Source organism: Talpa occidentalis, unplaced genomic scaffold, assembly GCF_014898055.3.
Source record: "Talpa occidentalis isolate TD23 unplaced genomic scaffold, MPIMG_talOcc4v2.1 talOcc4.6, whole genome shotgun sequence".
Classification (NCBI taxonomy): Eukaryota; Metazoa; Chordata; class Mammalia; order Eulipotyphla; family Talpidae; genus Talpa; species Talpa occidentalis.
Window position 1 is genome coordinate 45,942,156 of NW_023604972.1, and position 16,411 is coordinate 45,958,566.

The window sequence follows — 16,411 nt, forward strand, 5'->3', positions numbered from 1 at the left end:
AACATACCTCAACATCATAAAGGCCATCTATGACAAGCCAACAGCCAGTATCATTCTCAATGGTGAAAAGCTGAAAGCATTTCCATTAAGATCTGGAACAAGACAAGGATGTCCACTCTCACCACTGCTTTTCAATATAATACTGGAAGTCCTAGCCAGAGCAATAAGACAAGAGAAAGACATCCAAAGAATCCAAATAGGAAAAGAAGAAGTCAAACTATCACTATTTGCAGATGATATGATAATATACATAGAGAACCCCAAAAACTCCATAGAAAAACTAATTGAACTCATCAATCAGTTCAGCAAAGTGGCAGGATACAAAATCAACATGCAAAAGTCAGAAGCCTTCCTATACACTAACAATAAATCTGAAGAAGAAGAAATGAAAAAAAAATCCCCTTTATTATCGAAACAAAAAAAATCAAATACTTGGTAATAAATCTAACAAAAGAGGTAAAGGACCTTTACAAAGAAAACTATAAAACACTGTTAAAAGAAATAGAAGAAGATACAAAGAAATGGAAAGACATCCCCTGCTCATGGATTGGAAGAATAAACATTATTAAAATGGCCATCCTACCAAAAGCAATATACCGATTCAATGCTATTCCAATAAAAATTTCAATGTCATTCTTCAAAGAAATAGAACAATTATTGATGAAATTCATATGGAATCACCAAAAACCCCGAATAGCCAAAGCTCTCCTGTAAAAAAAGAAGGGAATGGAGGCATCACACTCCCAGATTTCAGGCTATACTACAAAGCCATAATCATCAAAACTGCATGGTATTGGAACAAGAACAGACACACAGACCAATAGAATCGAATAGAAAATCCAGAAATAAACCCACAGATTTATGGTCAACTAATATTTGACAAAGGAGCAAAGAATATGCATTGGAGCAAAGAAAGTCTGTTCAATAAATGGTGCTGGGAAAACTGGGTCGCTACATGCAAAAGAATGAAGCTTGACCACTACCTCACACCATACACAAAAATCAACTCAAAATGGATTAAAGAACTAGACATAAAACCTGAAACCATAAAATACATAGAAGGAAATATAGGCGAAACACTACGTGATTTGCACATCAAAGACATCTTTACAGACACATCACCCAAAGCAGTGACAGTGAAGGCAAAGATAAACAGCTGGGACTACATCAAATTAAAGAGCTTCTGCACAGCGAAAGAGACAATAACAAAAACTAAGAGAAACCCCACCGACTGGGAGAACATTTTTGCACACAACACTAATGATAAAGGATTGATCACAAAAATCTGCAAAGAGCTGATGAGACTCAACAACAACAAAGAAAATAATCCAGTCAAAAAATGGGCAGAAGAGCTAAAAAGAAACTTCTCTGAAGAGGAAATGCAAATGGCCAACAGGCATATGAAAAAATGTTCACAACATCACTTGTAATCAGGGAAATGCAAATCAAAACTACCATGAGATACCATCTTACACCAGTGAGAATGGCACATATTAAAAAAACTAGCAACAACAAATGTTGGCGAGGATGTGGAGAAAAAGGAACTCTCCTGCACTGTTGGTGGGAGTGCAAACTGGTCCAACCACTATGGAGAGCTGTGTGGAGATTTCTGGACCTACTAAACATAGAGCTTCCATATGATCCAGCAATTCCACTCCTAGGTATTTACCCAAAGGACACAGAAACATCAATTCCAAAGAACACCTGCACCCCTATGTTTATAGCAGCACTATTTACAATAGCTAAGCTTTGGAAACAGCCCAAATGCCCAAAAATAGATGACTGGATCAAGAAGATGTGGTACATATATACCATGGAATATTACTCGGCATTCAAAAAAGATAAACACATGCAATTTGCAGCAACATGGATGGCGCTGGAAGGGATCATGCTCAGCGAAATAAGCCAGAAAGAAAAAGAAAAATACCGGATGGTCTCACTCATAGCAGGAATCTAGAAAACTTAAATAAGGGACCAGGAAAATGAATAACTATAAGAAAGTGAAAATCAAAATCAACAAAAATCTATGAACCAGAGACACTTTTGGGGGGATGGGTGGAGGGAGGGGAGGGATTGGGGTCAAAATGGGGGGGTTGAAATTGTATGGGGAATATAAAAATAAAATTTATTATAAAAAAAGTAGGATGATAAAAGAAGCAATAATATCTCAATTTTATTGATATTGCTAAAAAAAAAAAAAAGAAATGCCTATTTACCGTGTTCTTTCTATTTTTTGATGGGGTTATATGTTTTCGTTCTGTTAAGATGTATATGTTCTTTGTGGGTCTTGGATATTAGCTCCTTGTCATATGTATGATGTATGTATACCTTCTTGCATTGAGTAGGGGTATCTTTTGCTTTAATGATAATTTCATTTGCTGAGCCGTAGTTTTTAGTTTGATGTAGTTCCATTTGTTTATTTTTGTTTTTGTTTCCCTTATCATTATAGTTGATACCCCAGAGACATCCCTGAAACCAAGGTCTTTTAAGTATTTTGCTTATGTTTTCTTCTATGTATTTTATGCTTTCAAGTCTTACATCCATGTCTTTAATGCATTTTGAGTTAATGATGTGAGATAGTGGTCTGGTTTCATTCCTTTGTTTACACCTCTCAGTTTTCCAGTACCATTTGTATAATCTTGCTTGCTTTGTCTAAGTGTGGATTTATTTCTGTACCCTCAACTCTATTCTACTGGCCTGTGTGTCTATCTTTGTTTCAGTACCATGGTGTTTATTTATTTTATTTCTTTTATTTCGGTGGGACCATCGCCAGCTGATGGGGAACGAACCGGCGCTACAGAGGCTGCAGGCAGCCTCGCAGCCCAGCGCTCAACCACTGCGCCACCAGGGGAGGCCCTCCAGTACCGTGGTGTTTTGATAACAATATTCCAGTACCATGGTGTTTTGATAACAATAGCTTTGTAGAATAGTTTTGAATCTGGGAATATGATGCCACTGTTCTTTTTTGTTATTGTTAGGATTGCTTTGGCTATTTGAGGACTTTTTGTTTTTTTTTAAATAACAACTTTTTTTTAAAAAGATTTATTTATTTATTTATTTATACAAGCACTGGGTACAGTCAGAAGCGCAGGGAGGGTGAGAGAATTCACCAGAGCCAGAGCAGGGAACAGAACAGGCAGAAGGATCGAAGTACACTGCTGAGGGGAGCAGCGGGTGGCAGGAGAGGTCTGCATGCCATGTGGGACCCTCCTCCGGTGGCCAGGGAGCAGCCGGGGATCGAACCAGCACTGCAGAGGCTGCAGGCAGCTTCGCAACCCAGCGCTCAACCGCTTCGCCACCGGGGAGTTCCTATTTGAGGACTTTTGTGTTTTCCATACATATCAGTAGTTTTTCATCTATTTCTTTGAAGAATGCCATTGAAACTTTAATAGGGGATGAATTGAATTTGTATATTGCTTTGGATAAGATGGTCATTTAACAATATCAGTTGTTTCAGTTCTTGAATAGGGAACATCTTTCTATTTGTGTCTTCTGGTTTTTTGTTTTTATGTTTTATACAATGTCTTACAGTTTTCATGGTACAGATCTTTCACCTTCTTTGTTAAGGTTGTTTTGAGATACTTTATTCTTTTAGATTCAATTGTAAATAGATTATTTTCTTGATTTCTTTCTTCTAGTTCATTACTAGCATACAGAAACACAGCTGATATTTGCATATTGATTTTGTATTCTGCTACTTTCCTATACTGATATATTGTTTCTAATAGTTTTTTTTATAGTGGAATTTTTAAGGTTTTCTATGTCTATTAGCAGTTCATCTGAAAGTAGTGATTCTTCTTTTCCAATTTGGATTCCTTTTATGCCTTTTCTTGCTTAATTTGATGGCTCACCCTGGAACTTCCAATACTATGTTGAATAGTAGTGTTGAAAGTGGACATTCTTTTTTTTTTCTTTTTTCTTTTTTTTCTTTTTTTTTAAACAGGTTAATTAGAAAAAGGAGAAAGAGGGCCTCCCCAGTGGCGCAGCGGTTGAGCGCTGGGTTGCGAAGCTGCCTGCAGCCTCTGCAGCACCAGTTCGATCCCCGGCTGCTCTCCGGCCACTGGCGGAGGGTCCCACATGGTGCGCAGACCTCTCCTGCCGCCCGCTGCTCCCCCTCAGCAGTGTACTTCGTACCTTCTACCTGCTCTGCTCCCTGCTCTGGCTCTGGTGAATTCTTTCACCCTCCTGCGCTTCTGACTGTACCCAGTGCTTGTATAAATTTAAATAAAGAAAGAAAGAAAGAAAGAAAGAAAGAAAGCACAAATGTTTAAAAAAAAAAAAAAAAAAAGAAAAAGGAGAAAGAAAAAGAAAGGCATCTGCATAGTCATAGGTGGTCAGGATTGCTGCCTAAAGTAGACATTCTTTTTTTTTTTTTTAAAGATTTATTTATTTTTATACAAGAGCTGGGGTACAGGCCAGAGGCATGGGAGGGTGAGAGGATTCACCAGAGACAGAGCAGGGAACAGAACAGACAGATGACAGAAATTCACTGCTGAGGGGAGCAGCGGGCACGACAGGAAAGGTCTGCAGCACTATGTGGGATTCTCGCTGGCCAGCTGGGATGGTACCCGCACTGCAGAGGCTGCGGACAGCGTCACAGCGTGGGGCTCAATCCACTGCGCCACCGGGAGGCCCCTAAAGTAGACATTCTTGTCTTGGACCCAGTCTTAGAGGAAAAGCTTTCAGTTTCTCACTGTTGTGTATGAAGCTAGCTGTTTTTCATGTATGAAAAGGCTACATATGGCCTTTATTACATTCAAGTGTGGGACAGGAGTTCTTAAAAATGTCTGTTAAGAATTTCCTTCTAAGATGCTATCTCTAGTTATTTTTATGTGGATGTTAAAGCCACAAATGTCATTTTAATAAATTTACTCACCAAGATAATTGGTTCAAACCCCAGTCTAAATAGCCATCTCATTTTCTTTGAAGATTGTTCTTAATTTTATTAATGGTGGAAAAGTAAACCAGTCCATTCCAGAGAAGTTAGTATTTTTGAGATTACATGAGTAACCTATTAGTGGCCACTGTAGTAAACTGTGTCCTTCCTTTTTTAGATACAAAATGTGGCACATTGTCAAAATGTGCTTTTGCTTTGGTGTGTGTATACTCTACTCTGTTTTGCAGCCTTTGTTCCTGAGAGAGTAGATATTAGCATTATTACCCACATGTATTTAGGTTCTGTGCTACTCAAAGTCGGTCAAGATCATGTTTGTAATTTTTTAAAATTAACATTACAATTTTACATTGTTTTCAAATATAAAACTTAGAGAATTTAGTTTATGATAGGCTAGTTATTCAGAATATATATAGGCTATTCATTTCAAATTCAGCCTTCTTTTTCATTTAGAAGCAAATCATCTTTTGTTTCTTATTTGGTGCTTAATGAGTGGAATATAAAGATGTATCAGTTCCTAATCAGCCCCCTATCAACCCATCAGAAAAATACAAAATGGGTGAAAAGTTTTGCAAGTCAGCTATTCAATGGAAGAGTTCTTTTCAAGTAACTACACTCTCTACTGCTCTCATGTAAATTGTTTTAGTATTCCTAAAGAGAACATACTGTGTTAAATGCATTAAATAGATAATCAGCCAGATACTTCAGTGGATGCCTGCTACATAGAGAGTTAGGGAAAGTAAGGTGTGGAAATAATCCCTGTCCTAAGTGTATATATATATATATATATAGTGGGGTAGACACATCATTTTCATATTATTAATTAACAATGATACTAGAAGGAAGAAATGGAGAATGAATTCACAGAAAAATGATATAGGAACAAAGTTTTCCGAGCCCAAAGGAGAAGGAACAAAATCCTGTGTACTAGGAAACTTCATGAAGGAGGAAAGGCATCAAATTCAAGGGACGTGACTAGACCAAATGCAACTCTTGTTGGAAACCAAAATGAGCAAAGGCATTGAAAGCCATAAGGATTAATGTTGGCCTCTTGGATTAGACTGGAAATTTGGTAAGCAGACACTAATAGGGATATCTGGATAGGTGATTTGAGACTGGATATGAAGTCTTTGCAGATATATCACAAAGAAAAATATGCACTGTATTTTCTAGTATGCATTTATTTTAAAATCCAAACAAATTTTTATGATGCTTTTCCTCATGCATGTCCAAGCAATGTTGTTATGGAGTGTGGGGTTATTTCCCCAGTTGTAAAATGCTCATGCTTTTGGGATTTTGGAAAAAGCACAGTTTGCTGATAATCATGCATGTGGCTATAGTTTTAGAATTAGTGTGCCTGGGCAGTGCCTACTGGTATATTATCTATTGCTTTTAATACTTATTTTGTTTTTCCCCACAGGTGCTTGTGTCTATCAGGGTTCCTTGTTGGCGGTAGGTCATTCTTAATATATTTGACTTATTCTTTTGAATGCACAATGCTTGATTGAGGTTATTGAGTGAGTGAGGAGTGAGGTGACCCTATCATTGTAAAATGTGTTTATTTTGCTTCACAGTTTGAGGATTATCCCTCATCTCCTGGCACAATCATGCTCAATTACTTAATACCTTTTCTAGAGTGAATTAGTTCCATTTGGATACTCAGGTACTGGAAAAGAAGTTCAAACACTCAACATATAATTTGCATTCCGTGGCTGTCCTTTGTGTTTTTTCAATCAGAGAGAAAATTAGATCCCATTTTCTTGTCAGATATGAACGAGGGCACAATTTGTTTATCATCCTGTTGCATTTGTCTCTTCCTTTGAAACTCTCTCAAAAAAAGTACAATTATTAAATTGAATACAATCTGGAGGATTCCTGTCGATTGCTTTGCATTATACATTTGAATTTTGGTAAACAACAAACAAATTAACATTTTATCTCTGAAGCTTTACCATATAGGATAGAACTGATTTTGAATGTGATGTCAAGATGACTTGGGGGAAAGCTGATTCAAGTTTCGTGCATTTTTTTTTTCATTAATAATGTACTATGGTGCATAACAGTGTGTTAAAGCCTTATTGGAAAGACTGTCTACACTCCATCAACTCTAATAAATGGTGTGACAAGTCATTCTTCACCACATTTTTATTTTGGTTTAATAAATGCTGTAATAAAAACAGAACTGAGATGGCCAAAAAGACTTTTGCTCATTTACATTGCAACTTGCTATTGACATGTGTGATATTAATAAGTCATCTCGGATTACCCTTGTGGTGTTGAAATAGATGAGAAATATCTGAAATATCCAAGAGTCTAGATAATTGTAGCTATTCAGAGTAATGTTTTTTGAATCTAAACTTTATGTAATATAGTTACTGTTCTGGAGATTTATGATTTTTTTCTCCTGTGTATATTTCTATTATAGATTCAGGAGAAAACCATTTGCTCTCTATTTCTCATTCAATATCCTTAAATGCATAATTTTTCTTCTGTTTATTCTTCAATATGTTTTTGGAATCATTTTAAAATCAAAGTGCTATAAAGTACATCATCTGTTTTGGGGGACTATCGCAGATAATATAGGCAAGTCAGTTATCCATGTAAATACAAAGAGAATTGCTTATTGTATAGAATGATTCCTAATTTTTCAATATATTTTCATAGCTATTTATCGATCAGATATTTAAAATAGACTAATGAAGAGATCACATATTATTTCATACCTTCCCCCTTTTAATAAAGAGCCAAGTATGAGAGAGAGAAATTGAGATATTTGCTAAAGACAATTGGCCATTTGGGGTGGATCAAACAAAACAAGCTGCCTTCTTTCTGTTGTGCTGCCTGGATCTGTAGAAAAGTGGCTAGATTGTCTTTCATATTTGACAAAAATGCTCTTTATGATTGTACCTTGGGATATGAAATGTTCAGGTACGTGGAGAGGTCAGTTTGATCAAGTGAAAGGAAAGAATGTCCAGTCAATTTCCTTTTAACAGATGATCTTGTTCCCCTTGGTCCTATGTCCTGGCCAATCCCAGGCTCATGGACTCTCAAGGCTGCCGAATTGTATTCCGGTGCAACATATACCTTAGAACCTCTTCAGTTGACTTCTTGCTCTTGTACAAGTCTCTGCTACATTTGCATCTAAACCTCCTCAAGCCTGATGTACTCATTCTTGTAGTTATGCAATTCAAACAGAAAAAATAATGTCTATTATTACAGCAATAAAGATTAGTATTAAACAAATATTTATTCAGTGACAACTGTGCACCTTCTGTTTTAGGCACTGGGAATGCATCAATAAACAAACAAAATCCTTGCTCACATGAAGCTCATATTCTAATGAGCGAAATATATAGAATGTCAGATAATTGCTATGGAGAAAAGCTAGCGGGTGGAGGGAAGACAAATGCTGAACAGGGGATGAGGGTGGATACTTTAAATTGCGTGGTAGGAAAGGCCTCATTGTGAAGGTGACTTTTGAACAATGATCTGAAGGAGGTGATTAGCAGAGCATGCCCTCTGGATATCCAGGAGGAGAGAATTTCAGAGTGGGGAATAGCAAGTGTACAGTATGAGTGGGAGCTTGCTTGGCCATTTGAAGTGTGGTCAGACAGGCTGGCGTGCGTAATGAGACGGTGGGTGGATGGCTGGAGACAAGGTCAGAGAGCTGGGTGGGGGCAAAGCACTTGAGGCTTTCACTTGTCCTTACAATAAGGTGGGTAAGCCGCTGGAAAAGACAGAGCTTAGGAGTGACAAAATCTGACTTATAGCTTAATTAAATTGGTGAAACATGAATGTTGAAAGGAATAGAATTCTTGTTTCTAGGGAAACTATGTTGAATACTTTAAAAAGGACTCCATAGAAGTGAGTAAAATTTGCTGTCAAATTAAGCGTGAGGGAAACAGCTATCAAAAATTGGGAAAACCCACAAAAATCTAAAGAGATTCTGCATTCGGTTTAATTTGAAAGTATTTTAAATTCTCTTTCATTTTAAGGAACTTCGAACTGGAAATGGTAGATGATCCATTGTGGGCACAGTTAATTGTCTGCATAAGTCAGTGCTGCTCCCTCAACAAGGCCTGGTTTTGAAGATAGACATTGTACCTGTAGCAAGAAAATGGAATGAGTGGACATTTATGTATTTTGAATTAAAATGGAGACTTTGAGAACATTCATATACTTTTCCAGGATTCTCCAGTTAAACAACCCTGTGTTAAGAGACTTCATAGTCAGGGACTGTTGTGGTGTGAGTCCCTACCCACAGGCACTTTACAGCTAGAAGTGACTTCAGTCATCATGACATCCAAACTCTCCATTTTATAGATGAGGAAACTACCTCAGGGATGTGAGTTTCTTGGGGTTCACTCATTTCTTAGTTGAAGAACGAGAAGTGAAGAGTGGATCTGGTTGAAAGTGGCAAAACATCAATTATATCCAGAAGAATTTCATAAACTATATCAGACCAGTGAGAATGGATCCAGGCACAGGTGGCGAGTTGCTCTCTACTTGTCTTGTGAAGATTCCTCCCACTGATACCTATTCTTTTTCTTTCTAAAAAAGATTTATTTATTTTTGCATACAAGAGCTGGGGTACGGGCCGGAGGTGTGGGGTTGGGGATGAGAGGATTCACCAGAGACAGAGTGGGGAACAGAACAGGCAGACTGACTGAAATACACAGCTGAGGGGAGCAGCGGGTGAGACAGGAGAGGTCTGCTGCGCCATGTGGGTTGCTCCCTGGCTGGCTGGGGATCAAACTCATGCCGCAGAGGTTGTGGATTGCTTCATAGTGTGGTGCTTAACTCCTTGCACCACCAGGGAGGCCCCCACTGATATCTTTCCAATCTCATTCACTTTTTGCCTAGGCAACTGTACTTATAGTGGAATACCTGGGGCCCTTGTATCTGACGGACCTCCTTTTGATACTTCTCTCTCCCCTACACATCAACTCAGACCTTCCTAAATCTCCATAATATCCTATATGAAATGAGGCTAAACAAAGCCTTTCCCGAAGGGTTTTCATGGACTAAAGAAGATAATGTGGGGAAGATACTCAGATGCAGTGCTTGGCTTGTTCTTTTCTGCCATAACAAAACTCTTCTTTCCTTTTTACTAATTAAGAGAAGAAAGAGGAGGGTGATAGTTATTAGGTACCTACTATGTATTTAATACTCTCAACAATCCCAGGACATTGATGTTCTCTTTACAGATGTGGAAGCTGATACTCTGATTTCCCTTCAGATCGTATAAATCTTTTGCCTTTTATAGATATGAAATTGAGGGCTAAAAATTAGAAGTCACTTGTCCAAATATGCATACTAGTCAGTGCTGAAGAAAGGATTCGAACCCAGTTCTGACACTAAAGCCATTTTCCCCCACCTGCTGTTTCTCGCAGCTGAGTAGGTCTATTTGCCGTCTCTGAACACAGCTAGCTTATTTCATCTTCAGTCCTGTGTGCCCATCCCCTCCCTACTGCACCTGCTCTGCAGTTGTCTCTGCCAGTCTCTGTCCCTGACCTGCTGCAAAAGCCAACTGTCCCTGGGTAACCCCTTCCCATTTCACTGAAGCTCCCGGCACTAATGTGCACTAAATTCACCACATGATACAGGAACATTCAGGGGGTCATTCCATCTTAAAAATATAAATATTATACCTACACATCCCCCACAGTGTATAGTATCTCCCAGCTTTTGAAGCTCTATGGACTTGTGGTGACATTCTGGTATGAGTTGGTTCTAAGCCACCGGTAGCCATCTCTTAGTTGTGCTCTGACTTCAGCTGTCTCTTCTTTAACACTCTCTTCCCTGGTTTCCTCTTGCATTTTTCAGGCCAGAAATTAAAAGAAGGAACTGAAAATTTCTACATATTGAGAAACACTGAATATTCTATTTGCAGGTGTGCTTCTTGCTCACCTCTGGGCTCCCCCAACTTTCTCTAAAGTCAGTCCTTATGAACTGAGATTGTGACCATGTTAAATCAGGACTCCATCCGAGGGGAACTACCTACTTAATGTGTTTAACTGTGACAGGGGCTTTGAGAGTGAGAGTGAGAAAGAAAATACATTTTTTACTTCAAGGTTTTCACCTACCTCTGTTCTGTTCCAACCACGTTGAGTAAAAGGTAATTTCACTTTCCTTCAGCATTGCCACAGTCGGTTCTTAGTGGGCATGGATGGTTGGATTCTACAGTTTTCATATCTGTAAAATGGAAATGAACTCTTTACTTCACAGGGTTTTGGTGAAGATTAAAGGAGATAAATTCCATGCTTGTGATTTACAGCATTTAATAAAGGTTAGCTGCTGTTAATGATGTTATAAAAAGGTTATGCTTGGCATTGGGAGTTTCTTATCTAGGGTACTTTCACTCACAAATGCTGACATGAGACACTAGCTTTTTTTTTTTTTAAAGATGTATTTATTTATACAAGAACTGGGGTACAGGCCAGAGGCATGGGAGGGTGAGAGAATTCACCAGAGACAGAGAGGGGAGAAGAACAGGCAGATGAACTGAAAGCACTGCTCAGGGAAGCAGTGGGTGAGACAGAAGAGGTCTGCCGCGCCATGTGGGAATTTCCCTGGCCAGCTGGGAATCGAACCCGCCCTGCAGAGGCTGCGGATAGCTTCACAACGCTGCACTCAACCTGCTGCGCCACTGGGGAGGCCAGACACTACCTTTTAACACTTTAAAGTTAGAACATTTTTTCGAGGATGTGGAATGTTTAGTATATTACTATATATAGTATAACACAATGGAAAGACCCAGGATTTGGAGCTGGAATCTTGGAACCACTGTGTACCTGCTGTGTGGCCTCAGATACGATATTCTATGCTGCTGTGTCTCCATTTCATCTTCTTGATAAAAGGGCTTTATTCTATAGATTAGATGTGAAGATTAATTGAATGCATGCTTGTGAATAAAACCCCTGCTTAGCAAGGAACAGACACAGCATCTCAGTGAAATAAGATGGCAGAGTCGAAATGACTGAGTCAATAGAGGCCAGGGTATCTTGGTTCAGGTCCTGGTTGAGTATTAGCTGTGTAGCCTTGAGTAAGTCCTTGAATGAAATGAGGTTTCAGTATCTAAATTTGTAAAGAGAGTTTTGATCATCTCCAGGGTTCCTTGGCTCAGTACTATTCAGTAAAACTCTCTGTGCCCATGGGAAGTGTTCTGTAGCTGCACTGTCCAGTATGGCAGCACAAACACATGGTAATTGAAGTACTTGAAATGTGGCTGGTAAAAGTGAGGAACTGAATTTTAAATTTTGCTTCTCATGCCAATTAATAAAAACTTAAATTTAAATAACTTCATCCTACCATATAGGATGATGTAAAATTAGAACTTTAAAATTCTTAATGTACTTTAGTATATAAGGATGGAAGGTTCTGATGGATGGTTCTGATGGATGGTTCCCTCCTGGATGAAGGTGTTGTTAGTGGTGGTGAGGACGTTCACAAGAAAATTGTTTACGTGGTTTGCTATTTTTTTGCTTACGTAATTGGAATGGGTTCAAGGTCTTCTCTATAATACTACTACTTTCTCCATATCTCTTAATGTCTTCTTTGAATAAAAGAAAAGGTGGAGGTATAGCTGAGCCCTACCTGTAGTCAATCTAAATTTGTATATATTTAAGATGTACAACTTGGTGATTTGATATACAAGGTGAAATAATCACCACAATCAAGATAGTTAACATATCTATCACCTCTCTTATTTATTTGGTGGAGGAAATACTTAAGATTTACCCTAATAACAAATCTCAAACAATATAGTTTTGAACTATAGTCACATTTTTGAAAGTTAGATCCCCAGAACTTCTTCATTGTGTATAATGAAAACTTTGTAATGCTTAACATCTCTTTCTATCCCTCTCCCTTGGCCACTGGCAACTACCATTTTACGCTGTTCTACAGTATAGGTATGATTATTTTAGATTTCACATAAAACTGAGATCATACAGTAATTATTTTCCTTCATCTGGCCTTTTTCACTTAACATAATGTCCTTCAAGTTCATCCATGTTGTTGCTAATAGGATTTCCTTCTTTTTGAAAGGCTGAATACTATTCCATTGTGTATATGTCTGTGTGTCGCATTTTTCTTCATCCATTCATCTAATAATGGATATTTAGGTTGTTTCCATTGCTTAGCCATTGTGAATAATGCTGTAATGAGCATGGGGTTGCAAATAATTCTTCAAGATTTTATTTTAATTCCTTTGAATATATACACAAAAGCGGGATTGCTGGATTGTGAGAGTTTGTTCTATTTTTATTTTTATGTTTTTAAAATTTGTTTAAAAAGATTTATTTATTTATGCATACAAGAACTGGGGTACAGGCCAGAGGTGGGGGTGGTGAGAGGAGTCACCAGAGACACAGAGTGGGGAACAGAATAGGCAGATTGACTGAAATACACTGCTGAGGGGAGCAGCAGGCGAGTCAGGAAATGTCTGCCCCCTGGTGGCCAGGGATTGAACTTGTGCTGCAGAGGCTGCGGATAGCTGCATAGTGCTGTGCTTAACCCCTTGCACCACCAGGGAGGCCCTCTATTTTTATTTTTATATTTTGAGGAGACTCCATATTTTTTCCATAATGATTGTACCAATTTACGTTCTCACCAGTTGTGTTTAAAGATTTCTTTTTCCCTATATCTTCACCAGCACTTATTATTGTTTGGATTATAGACATCTTACTGGGCATGAGGTGACACATCACTGTGGTTTTGATTTGCTTCTATAAAAATTTTTACAAAGTATTTTCTGTGTTTTGTCGAAGTCTGATGTACTTATAAGAGTGTTGTTTGCTGTTGATATTGTGGCAGGGTTAAAAAAAACAAAACTTCTTGTCTAATCTGTAGGACTTGTTTGTTAGGACTAAGGAGGGTTAAGAAAGACAGAGTTCTTGATTTTTTGACTTCCCGACCTTGGACTCCGCTGGTCGCAGTCTGCAGCCTGCTGCGTGCGGTCCTGTCTGTGCTGACGCTGCTGCTGCTGCTGCAGAGGGGACTGATGGGCCCGGCCCGGCGGCTCCTGGTGCCGCGTGCCCAGATCCATTCCAAGGCACCACGGGTGCAGCTTGGGACCATGGATGTCGTCATTGGGCTCACCTCCTGCTTCCTGTTTCCTCCTGCCTTCGGGCTGGGTACTGTCAAACCTGGAGAGCTACAAAAAGCGCGGGTGAAGGAGCTGTCCTCTTCCTCTCCCTGGGACCTGAGCACCGGCCTCTTCCGATCATGTCGCTGCATTCCTGGGCGGCCTCCCTGGATCATGTCCTTCAGTCAGTCACCTCTTCCGCAATCATGACCAATAGATTTCTCCATGGTGATGTCCTGGGACCACGAATATGTCGGTTTAGAAGGCCCTGCTCGGTAGGGCCCCCCTTGTAACAATAAAGTATTTAAACCCTGAAAAAAAAAAAAAAAAAAAAGAGAAAGACAGAGTTCTTACGTGCTTGTGTACAAAAATTGGTGAGCTATAGAGTATTACTTTCTTTTATTTGAAAATGTAACACAAAATGGGCTATCTGAGGGATTGCCCATAGAAATAAAAATGTCCCAGATTTTCATTTGTGCTGGTATTCATCAAGATGCTCAAGAGATTTTATGGAGAAGGGAAATGAATAAAATCTGGAAACTTCCCTATTAAGTGTAGAAAGTCCCTTGAAATACAAGTGAATCTTGCTCAGTGGCTACTTTTATTTATTTATTTATTTTTGCAAGTTTTACAGGTCACCTTATTTTAACCTACATAGTTTCTCTGTGAAGTATTTTTTTTAAAATAAATTTTATTTTTATATTTCCCATACAATTGCAACCCCCTTATTCTGACCCCAATCCCTCCCCTCCCCACCCCCACCCCTCATAGAGTGTCTCTGGTTCATAGTTTTTTGTTGATTTTGATTTTCACTTTCTTATAGTTATTCATTTTCCTGGTCCCTTATTTAAGTTTTCTAGATTCCTGCTATGAGTGAGACCGTCTGGTATTTTTCTTTTTCTTTCTGGCTTATTTCGCTGAGCGTGATCCCTTCCAGCTCCATCCATGTTGCTGCAAACTGCATGTGTTTATCTTTTTTGAATGCTGAGTAATATTCCATGGTGTATATGTACCACATCTTCTTGATCCAGTCATCTATTTTTGGGCATTTGGGTTGTTTCCAAAGCTTAGCTATTGTAAACAGTGCTGCTATAAACATAGGGATACAGGTGCTCTTTGGAATTGATGTTTTTGTGTCCTTTGGGTAAATACCTAGGAGTGGAATTGCTGGATCATATGGAAACTCTATGGTTAGTAGGTCCAGAAATCTCCGCACAGCTCTCCATAGTGGTTGGACCAGTTTGCACTCCCACCAACAGTGCAGGAGAGTTCCTTTTTTTCCACAACCTTGCCAACATTTGTTGTTGCTAGTTTTTTTTAATATGTGCCATTCTCTCTGTGGCTACTTTTAAATACCCCAAACTTCTCAGCAACAGAAACATGGAATCATGTGGATATTCTCAGAGGGTAGGAATAAAATCAGCCATTCCTTAATTTCCATTAAGAGTACTATTGGGTAGGGCCTCCCCGGTGGCGCAGCGGTTGAGCGCTGGGTTGCGAAGCTGCACGCGGCCTCTGCGGCGCCGGTTCGATCCCCGGCTGCTCCCCGGCCACCAGAGGAGGGTCCCACATGGCGTGCAGACCTCTCCTGCCGCCCGCTGCTCCCCTCAGCAGTGTACTTTGGTCCTTCTGCCTGCTCTGCTCCCCACTCTGGCTCTGGTGAATTCTCTCACCCTCCCGCGCTTCTGACTGTACCCAGTGCATGTATGAACAGAACAAACAAACAAACCAGCAAACAAATAAATAAAGCATGCCTCTATTAAAAAAAAATAAATAAAAAAAAAAAAAAGAAAAAAAAAAAGAGTACTATTGGGTATAGCAGGATAGCATTGTTTTCTGTTATAGCCTAACAAGAATTCATCATTTTTTAATGTTTTCCTCATTTATTTTTTAAATACTGAGTAATATACTTTTGAGAGGAGAGACTACTCTTCATTAAAATATGCTTATTCTGGGGTGAAAACTATCTTTTGCAGAGAATCAATAGCATGTCATCACTGTGTTAGGTGCTGGAGTAAATTTCACAAAGGAATGAGCTTCCTTTAACTAGAAGTATTCAAGCTGAGATTGGGCAACTTAGAAGTGAGATAACAGTGACATGATCAGGATGACTTCCAAGCTTTCTTCAATTTGCGTTCTTCCTTGTGTAGATTGAAGGTTAGATCAGCATGTTTCTGACTAAGGCAGTCCTTGAAGAGGGTAAGAAGACCTCCAGAGTGTATAATGAAGGATTTCTCTTGTGCATTTCTTCAAAGGGAGCAATTTTGTACTCTCAGATGCCAGGTGGTGAGAATTGAGTTCTTGTCTCAAATGATTCTTTTTTCCTTGCTGGGTTTTTATAAATTGCCCATCATAATCAGATGTGCTAGTTTCCTACTTGGGAATTTGTATCTCCTTAGAATAATTAAATAATCCATATGCATTTTCAT

The 16,411-nt window shown here is 38.9% G+C and overlaps 1 protein-coding gene across 2 annotated transcripts in view; it reads left to right on the forward strand.

Moving 5' to 3' along the window:
* Positions 1-16,411, forward strand: part of FRAS1 (Fraser extracellular matrix complex subunit 1) — a 445,491-nt gene that overhangs the window by 10,190 nt on the left and 418,890 nt on the right. Inside the window, exon 2 of one of the 2 annotated variants that reach the window (XM_054687966.1) lies at positions 6,315-6,346. In XM_054687966.1, the coding sequence (XP_054543941.1) occupies positions 6,315-6,346 (32 nt within the window). Of the gene's footprint in view, positions 1-6,314; positions 6,347-16,411 lie in introns of those variants that run through there. The other variant, XM_037530712.2, reaches the window with a different exon arrangement.